General features: G+C 40.4%; 1 protein-coding gene across 2 annotated transcripts; it reads right to left on the bottom strand.

Annotated features, from left to right (window-relative positions):
- Positions 1-494: 494 nt before the first annotated feature.
- On the bottom strand, positions 495-9,630 carry s100u (S100 calcium binding protein U). 2 transcript variants are annotated; one of them, XM_058047590.1, is made up of 3 exons: positions 9,448-9,630; positions 6,488-6,609; positions 495-4,682 (listed from the first exon to the last, which is right to left on the bottom strand). In XM_058047590.1, the coding sequence occupies exons 2-3, from the start codon at positions 6,605-6,607 to the stop codon at positions 4,149-4,151; spliced, it is 654 nt and encodes a 217-aa protein (XP_057903573.1). In that variant the 5' UTR covers positions 6,608-6,609; positions 9,448-9,630; the 3' UTR covers positions 495-4,148. The 2 variants fall into 2 exon arrangements, with proteins under 2 accessions (XP_057903573.1, XP_057903572.1); XM_058047589.1 differs by having other exon boundaries at positions 6,488-6,614; positions 9,448-9,626.
- Positions 9,631-9,974: the final 344 nt, after the last annotated feature.

Below are 9,974 nucleotides of genomic sequence, written 5' to 3' on the forward strand. Positions count from 1 at the left end.
GCACCCCTGCGACCCTCGTGAGGAAAAAGCGGTAGAAAATGAATTAATGAATGATTGGAAAACATGGCCGCCATCGAGCAAAAGTCATTGTTCATAAGGCATTGGGTATTTCTATTATGGTGATAAAAGCTCAAGGGAAAATTTGTGTTATTCTAGTGCCTAGTGCCCACAAGATTTTTTTCTTTCCAGAACGAGACCCCCTCGTGACCCCCCCGCGTGTAGGCATCAATGTAGTTGTACACATGAACTCGTGAACTAGATTGTCACAGTTTTATTTCATTGGTCAGCCATGAGACACGTTACATTGATGATGCAATTCAATGATACAGCGTTTACATATTGAGAAGTAGTGGAAAAATAAGGAATGGCGTTTGGATCGGAAACCCACGTGGTCAAACGCAAACACACTCATGGATGCACACTCGGCAGGAAGGACTCTTTGGCTATCTTCAGTTGTAGTTTGGGTGAAATCACTTCCTGGCTCTCCTTTTGAATTGTTTTTTTTTTTTGGGTGAGTTTTGACACGCTGGGCTGAGGTACGATACGTTGGCTTGTTGTGCATTTGAAAACCTCTACATCCAGTTTTTCCCTTTCCAGAATCCATCGATTTAAGTGAACAAAGATCACATTGAAAGGCTATAAAGATAACAAGCAAATAAAAAGTATACCGTACAAGCTCAGAGGAGTATTTTTAGGAAGTACCTTAAAAAGAAAAGTATCAAAGGTGAATATATATTTGAAGAAATGTTGCCAAAATGCCCGTGTTGTTAGTTTATCAAGCTGTGGGTGGGTGGGGGCTGGGTGAGGGGGGGTAATGGGAGCAGTAATATTTACAATGGGAGTGTCCGATCACATGACTGGCTTGTATTTGCCTTGTTACGCTGCCAACCGAGTTTGCAGTGCCAGCAGGCGTCCGACAATTCAAAAAAAAAAAAAAAAGTACATGTAGTACATGTAGTACATGTCGTAGCGGTGGTACGCGCGCGAGGCCGTGGGCAGACGTGCAACTGGAGCCAGGTTTCTCACGACTGCATTATTGATGATTTACAATGCATTAAATGATTAGCTTGCATGACAACAGGAAAAGTATTTCAAAAAAAAAAAAGTTAATCACGTGGGGATTGGCCCAGTGGGTGTGCTACACGACAAACAATCCGCCCTCGTCCAATTGGGCGTATTGCCCACATCCGACGTCTAATCCGTCTAATTTCCAAACACACCAAAGAGTCGGGGGAGGGGAGGGGATCCTATTCCAGGTCAGACAGGGTCTTTAGACTAAATGAGGGGTGTGACCGGCAAACACGGCACGCAATAGTAAACGCTGGAGAACCTGTTTAGGACTTAAACGGGAGGAATACATTCTGACCGTGCTCATAAAGCATGAAACGTTTCTTCCGCAAAATGGGGGTCCAGGTTAAATATCATAAATTGCATAGTTATTAATTTAAAAAGGCTGCAAAAAATGCTTGTCAGACACATTTTTTTGCTTACTTTTCACAACAAACATATAATATTTTTATCACATGACCGTTATGACATTCGTGGCGCCCCCTAGGGGTGGTCGTGGTGGTGGTCAAAATGCTTTACAAATAACACAAGTAACCTCAAAGTTCCATCACCACTACACCAATGTCAATATTTTCGCACACACGTGTGCATGTCGGTCCCCGAAAGGTGGGTACCAAATTGCATGGAGATGGGGTCAAACACCATGAAGTTACAGTCATTTTTTTTTAGTCGATGTGCGAGAAATTTCAAGGCAATCTGACTTGTGGGGCAACACCGCTATGCGGCGTATTTGCCTGAAAAATAACAGCACGGGCAACAGAGTCGGGATGCATGTTTTGACACGTTTTCACCCGGGAGTAGAAGCGTTAGCTTGCGCACGCAAACGCATAAAGTCATGTGGAAAAAAAAAAAAAGATTTGCTCAATTGTATTTTTTGAAAAAATAAAAAGTGTAATCCTAAAATCTATTCCCACCACCATCATTCCTTCCACCCTGCGACTATTTTGGGCCTTGCGGTTTGGATTCTTAATTATTTAGGGACGAGCCACACCTGATCTCCCACGTCTAATCGTGGCAGGGTGGATGTCACGTTCAGGTGAAGTGAGGAGAAAGAAGTACTGTATTCTTGAAAAAAAAAAAAAAAAAAAAGAGAAGGGAATGAGCTGAAAGGAGGGGATGCAATATGGCAGCCAAACAATGTGTTTATTGTCATTGCCGAATAAGCACTGAAGCATTTGTGAGGCACAAAGGGGGGGAAATGTGTTATTTGTTATTTGTACCACCCTCCGGTTATTTTCTATATTGTTTTTTTTAGGTCATTTTTTTTCCTGATTTTTTTTTAGTCAAATTGCTGAAATCCATACTGGACCTATGCATTGTGTACCCCCTCAGCCACCTGCTGGAAAAAATGTATAAAAAAACTTTATTTGAAATAATAACATAACATAACAACTTCAGACCTGCTCAAAACCAAAACAAGACATTATGATGACTTCATTTCTGCCGCAAAGAAGGGCCGAGTTTTCATCAATCCTATTTTTGTTGATGCTTTTTCACCTACCCGACACTTCTAAACTCCTAAACTACTATTTGGAATATATAAAATAGTACATGATAACATACGTGGCGTTTTCTAATAAATCATCGCATTAATAATCAAACTGGCACTAAACAAGATACTTTTTAGTTGCAGGTCTGAAGCAGAAAAAAAAAGTTTCTTTCCGAGAATAAAAAAGTGACATTCTGCAAGAAAAGTGGTATATTGTTATGAATAAAACAAAAAGTTATATTAAAAAGTTTGATATTTTTGAGAATACAATTGCAAATATTTGAGAAAAAATGAAAGAAAAAACATTTTTGAGAATAAAGTAAAACTCTTGAAAAATAAAAATAGTAGAATTTTGAGTAAAATAAATCCCTTTTGGGGGAAAAATATATATGTTTTTGAGAATAAAGTAAAACTCTTGAAAAATAAAAATGGTCAAATTTTGAAAAAAAAATTAATCTTTTCGTGGGAAAAAATATATATTTTTGAGAATAAAGTAAAACTCTTGAAAAAGAAAAATGGTAGAATTTTGAGTAAAATAAATCATTCTGGGGGAAATATATATTTATATATATATATTTGAGAATAAAGTAAAACTCTTGAAAAATAAAAATGGTAGAACTTTGAGAAAAAAACAAATCTTTTCGGGGGGAAAAATATATATTTTTGAGAATAAAGTAAAACTCCTGAAAAAAAAAATGGTAGAATTTGGAGAAAAAATAAAATCTTTTCAGGGGGAAAAATACATATTTTTGAGAATAAAGTAAAAACTCTTTAAAAATAAAAATGGTAGAATTTTGAGAAAAAATACATCTTTTTGGGGGAAAATATATGTATATATTTTTTGAGAATAAAATAAAAGTCTTAAAAAAATGGTAGAATGTTGAGAAAAAATAAATCTTTTCAGGGGGTAAAAAAATATTTTTAGATTATAGTAGTAAAAAATGTTAGGAACATGAAGTTATATTTTTGTGAGAAAAAAAAATCTTGATGTCAAATTAATTTTTTTTTTTACGGGGGAAACCCTTAATAGTTTAGAGGGAAAAAAGTCAATATAAAATGTCATTTTTTTTTTAGGAGAAAAGCCAAATATACTTCCAACATTTCCCTCCATTTCTGAAAGCTAAAAAATACTATATTGTTCATGAAACTACTAGTAGTAGTAGTAGTAGTAGTAGTATTAACCAAGCTAAGGATACATTTTGTCCAGAAAGGTGTCCAGAGGGGAGTAGAGTAAATGTGAGGGTGGCACTAAAGGAATAGTTCAACGTTAAACACAACAAAAGGGATCAACAAGTGACTAGTGCCTATTTCTAACCCTAGTGTGTGTGTGTGTGTGTGTGTGTGTTAGTGTGAGTGGTAGTAGAAGGGGGCGGGGTCAGGGTTTGCATTCACAGGATGTTACATTACCATATAAGGTATAGTGGTACTAGAAAGCTAGTTTAGTGGGCTTTCTCCACAGCTGGTTTGTAGTGGTCGTGCATCTTCTAGTGGCTCACCAGCTCCTATGATTGTGTGTGTGTGTGTGTGTGTGTGTGTATGTGTGTGTGTTGGATGTAGCATTAGTGTGATGGTGGATGGATGGATTTGTCCCCTATGAGTCCTCCGTCGTCTTCTCGGCCTCTTCCTTGGCAGCTTCAGCCACCTTCTCCACCACTTCCTCCACCTTTTCCGTCTCCTCCACCTCTCTCACCACTACCTCCGCGCCGCTCGATAACGCGTCCGCCGCCGCCGCCACCCCCGCGTCTGCCGTGTTCGCCACCGCTGCGGCTGCTGCCGCAGGCTTCTCTTCGGCCACCTCCTCCTTCTTCTTCTCCGTCTCCTCCACCTTGGCTTCCATCTTCACCTCCACCTTGCCATCCGCCGTGGCGTCCACCTTCCCGTCGGCGTTGGCTTCCACCTTCACCTCCGCATCCGGCTTGGTCTCTCCATCAGGGGAGCTTTGTGCCGCGGCCGGCGCCGCTGCGGCGTTCTGGGCGGGCTCTTCTTTGGCGCGACACCGCTGTTCGCTGACGGACTTGGCCAGGTAGCCCACCAGCTTCAGGTACTCCTCGAAGCCCACCTTGCCGTCCTGGTTGGCGTCCAGGCCCTGGCCCATGTTGTTGACCGCCTCTTTGCTGTCTGTGTCCTGCAGCCAGAGGTCACGCGTGTTACGCTAGCAGCTATTAGCATGACAGTACAACATTAGAGGAGGATCTAGGATTGTTTGTCCTCGGTGGAGGTCTGGGATGGCCCTGCTCTCCCCAGGGGCATCCATGCTTTGTTTGTCTGTTTGTTAGTAAACAGGATCAGACCAAAATAGCGTGATGAGGCTTTGTGGAAGAGGGCGGGGCATGCAACTTATCGCAATTCATGATGGAGTCCGGCGACGCTTTTTTTGGACACATTTGCTACTGTCTCCATGCATATACAGGAGTAGTGTCATTTGCTACTGTCTCCATGCGTATACAGTAGTATATGTATGTAGTAGTAACAGTAGTTTGTGTATCTTGTTACTTTCTCCATGCATATACCTGAGATAATGTATTGTGTTACTTTCTCCGTGCATACACAGGAGTCCGTGTATTTTTGTTACTTTCTACATGCATATGTAAGAGTCGCTGTATCCTGTTACTTTCTCCATGCCTATGCAAGAATTGGTGTATTTTTCTTACTTTCTTCATGCATTAACTGTACTTCTATACAGGAGTTTGTGGTTTGTTTGTTTGTTTTTTTTTACTTTCTCCGAGCATATACAGGATTCAGTGTATCTTGTTACTTTCTCCGTGCATGTACAAGAGTTAGTGTATTTTTGTTACTATCTCCATGCATATGAAAGAATCAGTGTATTTTGTTACTTTACTGCATATAAAGGAGTTTTAGTGTACTATTGTTACTTTGTCCATGCATATGCAGGAGTTGTATTGTACTTGTTACTTTCTCCGTGCATATAAAGGAGTTGTGTTGTACTTTTGTTACTTTCTCCATGCATATACAGGAGTTTTAGTGTACCTTTGTTACTTTCTCCATACTTATAAAGGTACATGTTGTAGTGTACTATTGTTACTTTTGCCATGCATATAAAGGAGTTTTAGTGTACTATTGTGACATTCTCCATGCATATGAAGGAGTTTTAGTGTACTTTTGTTACTTTCTCCATGCATACAAAGGAGTTTTAGTGTACTTTTGTTACTTTCTCCATGCATATACAGGAGTTTTAATGTACTTTTGTTACTTTCTCCATGCATAAAAAAAGGGGTTTGTGTACTTTTGTTACTTTCTCCATGCATATACAGGAGTTGAATTGTACTTTTGTTACTTTCTTCATACATATGAAGGAGTTTTAGTGTACTTTTGTTACATTCTCCATGCATATACAGGAGTTTTAATGTACTTTTGTTACTTTCTCCATGCTTATACAGTTGTACTGTACTTGTTACTCTCTCCATGCTTATAAAAAGGTTTGTGTATTTTGTTACTTTCTCCATGCATATAAAAGAGTTTTAGTGTATATTTGTTACTTTCTCCATGCATATACAGGAGTCGTATTATACTTTTGTTACTTTCTCCATGCATATGAAGAAGTTTTAGTGTACTTTTGTTACTTTCTCCATGCATATAAAGGAGTTTTGGTGTACTTTTGTTACTTTCTTCATGCATATGAAGGAGTTGTATGTATATGTATGTATATGTAAGAGTTTTAGTGTACTTTTGTTACTTTCTCCATGCATATGAAGGGGTTTTAATGTACTTTTGTTACTTTCTCCATGCATACGTATGAAGGAGTTTTAATGTACTATTCTTACTTTCTCCATGCATACCCAGTACAAGAGTTTGAGTGTACTTTTGTTCCATCCTCCATGTACATTATCATATATATGTTATGGTTGGTTATGGAGGCGTTATGGACGTCTCAGTGAGGTCTTAGTGTGAGATGAAAGAAAGTCTCCTAACCGACAGGATGTTGCTGAGTTGGCTCTTGACCAGGCTCTGGAAGTCTTTCTTCCCGAGACTCTCCTTCCCTTTGCCGGACTTCAGGAAGACCTTGACCACGGTCTGAATGGCTGCCTCCATGACTGCGCTGTCGAGGAACACACATAGATATAGATGATATAGATAGATCACGTTTGGCCAGTGGAAAAAGAAACAGATCGCGTCCGTTTCGTTTCGGGTGATAACGACGACCGACGTGATGACAAAGGCCCGAGGTGATCTTTGATAGGTCATCTGATCTGATGAAGAGAGCCGGGGGGAAGGAGGGGGCGCTCAGATTACTCATGTCTGCTCTTCTTCTTCATCCGCTCTCCACTCTCTCTTCTTTCTTAGCGAGCTTTTGGTTGCAGCGCTTCACACAAACAAATTCCTGTCCTATGTTCTATGTTCTATGTTCTATGTTCTATGTCGCTGCTGTACGTACTCACGTTCTCCTGCCCTGACATCACAGACGCAGAGCTCCATCCCTACGAGCCTGCGGTCACGTGACACATCCTCGCAGGAATTCCATTCAAAGCCGCCTGTCTGTGGAATTCACTCAGGCAGGAATTTACGGCTCTTTTGGGGAGACTTTGGCCCAAAGCGGCGACGCCAGCACACGTAAACACACTCGTTTTTCCGCTTTTATTCCCATTCAAGTGGATGCACCCACACAGACACACACGACACAGGCTCTTTGCAGGGAGAAGTAGGGGATCTTAGGGTAAAAAATATGTTCAAATGACAAAAAGTTTTAAAGTTGGAAGAATTAAGTCACTGTGTAGAATTAAAAATTGCATGATTTTAAAAAATTATATATATATATATATCATCTTTCTATTTTTGGGAAAGATTGTCAGGAAAAAGCCTGGACGGTGATCTAGTGGTTAGCGCGCAGACCTCACAGCTAGGAGACCCGAGTTCAATCCCACCCTGTGTGGAGTTTGCATGTTCTCCCCGTGCATGCGTGGGTTTTCTCCGGGTACTCCGGTTTCCTCCCACATTCCAAAAACATGCTAGGTTAATTGGCCACTCCAAATTGTCCAAAGGTATGAATGTGAGTGTGAATGGTTGTTTGTCTATATGTGCCCTGTGATTGGCTGGCCACCAGTCCAGGGTGGTCCCCGCCTCTCGCCCAAAGACAGCTGGGATAGGCTCCAGCACCCCAGTGAGGATAAGCGGTAGAAAATGAATGAATAAATGTCAGTAAAAACAAGTAATATTTTAGAAAAAAAAAATAAAGTTGTGTATTTTTGTAGTAGTAATATCTTTTCAAGAAACGAAAGAAAAAAGTAGCTATCTTTTATGAAAAAAAAGACATTTTCCCCAGAATATTTGAGAAAAAAAGTTTTAAATTTGCAATAAAGCTGCAATGTGCAAAAGCGGCAATGGGGTGCAGTGAGAGCCGTGTGTTATTTGGCTGCCATTGTGGCAGCGTCTTAAGTCTTATTTGTCACTGAGCTGCACTGGTGACACAGTTTTAGTGTACTTTTGTTACTTTCTCCATGCATACAAAGGAGTTTTAGTGTACTTTGTTACTTTCTCCATGCATACAAAGGAGTTTTAGTGTACTTTGTTACTTTCTCCATGCATATGAAGGAGTTTTAGTGTACTTTTGTTACTTTCTTCATGCATATGGAGTTGTATTAAACTTTTGTTACTTTCTCCATGTTTATACAGTTGTACTGTACTTGTTACACACTCCATGCTTATAAAGAGGTTTGTGTACTTTTGTTACTTTTTCCATGCATATAAAAGAGTTGTATTGTAGTTTTGTTACTTTCTCTGTGCATATACAGGAGTTTTAGTGTACTTTTGTTACTTTCTCCATGCATATACAGGAGTTTTAGTGTACTATTGTGACATTCTCCATGCATATGAAGGAGTTTTAGTGTACTTTTGTTACTTTCTCCATGCATATACAGGAGTTGTGTATATATGTATGTATATGTAGGAGTATTAATGTACTTTTGTTACTTTCTCCATGCATATACAGGAGTTGTGTATATATGTATGTATATGTAGGAGTATTAATGTACTTTTGTTACTTTCTCCATGCATATAAAAGAGTTTTAGTGTACTTTATATAGCAAAAAGTAATATTTTAGAAAAAAATTAAAGTTGTGTATTTTTGTAGTAGTAATATCTTTTCAAGAAAGGAAAGGAAAAAGTAGCTATTTTTTTATGAAAAAAAAGAAATTTTCCCCAGAATAAAATGACATATATTTGAGGAAAAAAGTTTTACATTTGCAATAAAACTGCAAAAGCGGCAATGGGGTGCAGTGAGAGCCGTGTGTTATTTGGCTGCCATTGTGGCAGCGTCTTAAGTCTTATTTGTCACTGAGCCGCACTGGCGACACACCCTCTTCAGCCCGAGCATGCACAGGCCTGAGGCGGCCACACAAACGTGACATATGTGTCCACTCTCACACCAAAAATTCTTGCATCACCTGTCCCACGTCACTGCCTCACCTGGCGGCAACTAATCCGCCTTATTTGTCCTAAAAGACAACTATAGCTGATGAAACATTCATTGCTTTACAACTAGAGTTTCCCCCCTTAAAGGACGTGTTGCAGTGTTGCCTTTCCTAATGGGCGAACGTGATCCTGTGTCCTCCTGTGGCATCAAATATTAAGAGGTTGGACGCTGGGACTATCTTGTCCAGCCTCTGTAATCTTTAGGAATCATCTGGAACAGCTACACCCATCGACGCACCGTTTCAATGTGGGCCTCCAACTTGACAGCGGCTGTTTTAAGCGAAATAAACGGCATATATTCGATCTCCAAGAGCCATTGAACGCATCCCAGCTGCGAAAAGCAGCGCGTCGGTGACCGTTTGGAAGTGGGATGTCTCCACCGAAACGTGGCAAAAAAAAAAAAAAACCGGAGCGAAACTCTCCCCTCTTCCCCAAAGTACAGAAAACCAAGATAACGTACTCACCGTGAAAGCCAAGCGTGGAAATGTGCAGGAAAATGAACTTTTTTTGTGCTCTTCTGCGCGGCAACGACTCCCGCTTTTGGGTCCACGCAACTTGCCAAACGAGAAGGACTGCAAAGTCTTCTTCCGTGATTTTTGCTTTCCTTAAAACTTTTTTCCCCCCACTGACAAGTCAAAGGGCGTGTACCTGGAAGAGCGACAGAGAAAGAGATGGGAGGAGGGGGGGAGAGATTGTGGAAGAGCTGGAAGTTTCCAGGGAGAAATGGATCAGGAGAGCTTGGAAAAGTTTAGTTTGGAATCACATTTTTGCTTCGTGGGGCCAAAGTGTGTGTGTGCCACTTGGAACACGCTGCTGGCTTGCAGGGACTTCATCTGCACTTTAACACTCCATTAAAAATGTGTTTGACCATCCAAAGTACGCCATGGTCACCTTTTTTAGGGCTTGTACACCGCAGGCAGCTTGGGAACATAAGAGTACTATTGTTACGAGTACTATTGTTGGCTGCAGGGAAATACACTAAAGTACGCAC

Source organism: Doryrhamphus excisus, chromosome 14, assembly GCF_030265055.1.
Source record: "Doryrhamphus excisus isolate RoL2022-K1 chromosome 14, RoL_Dexc_1.0, whole genome shotgun sequence".
In the NCBI taxonomy this organism is placed as follows: Eukaryota; Metazoa; Chordata; class Actinopteri; order Syngnathiformes; family Syngnathidae; genus Doryrhamphus; species Doryrhamphus excisus.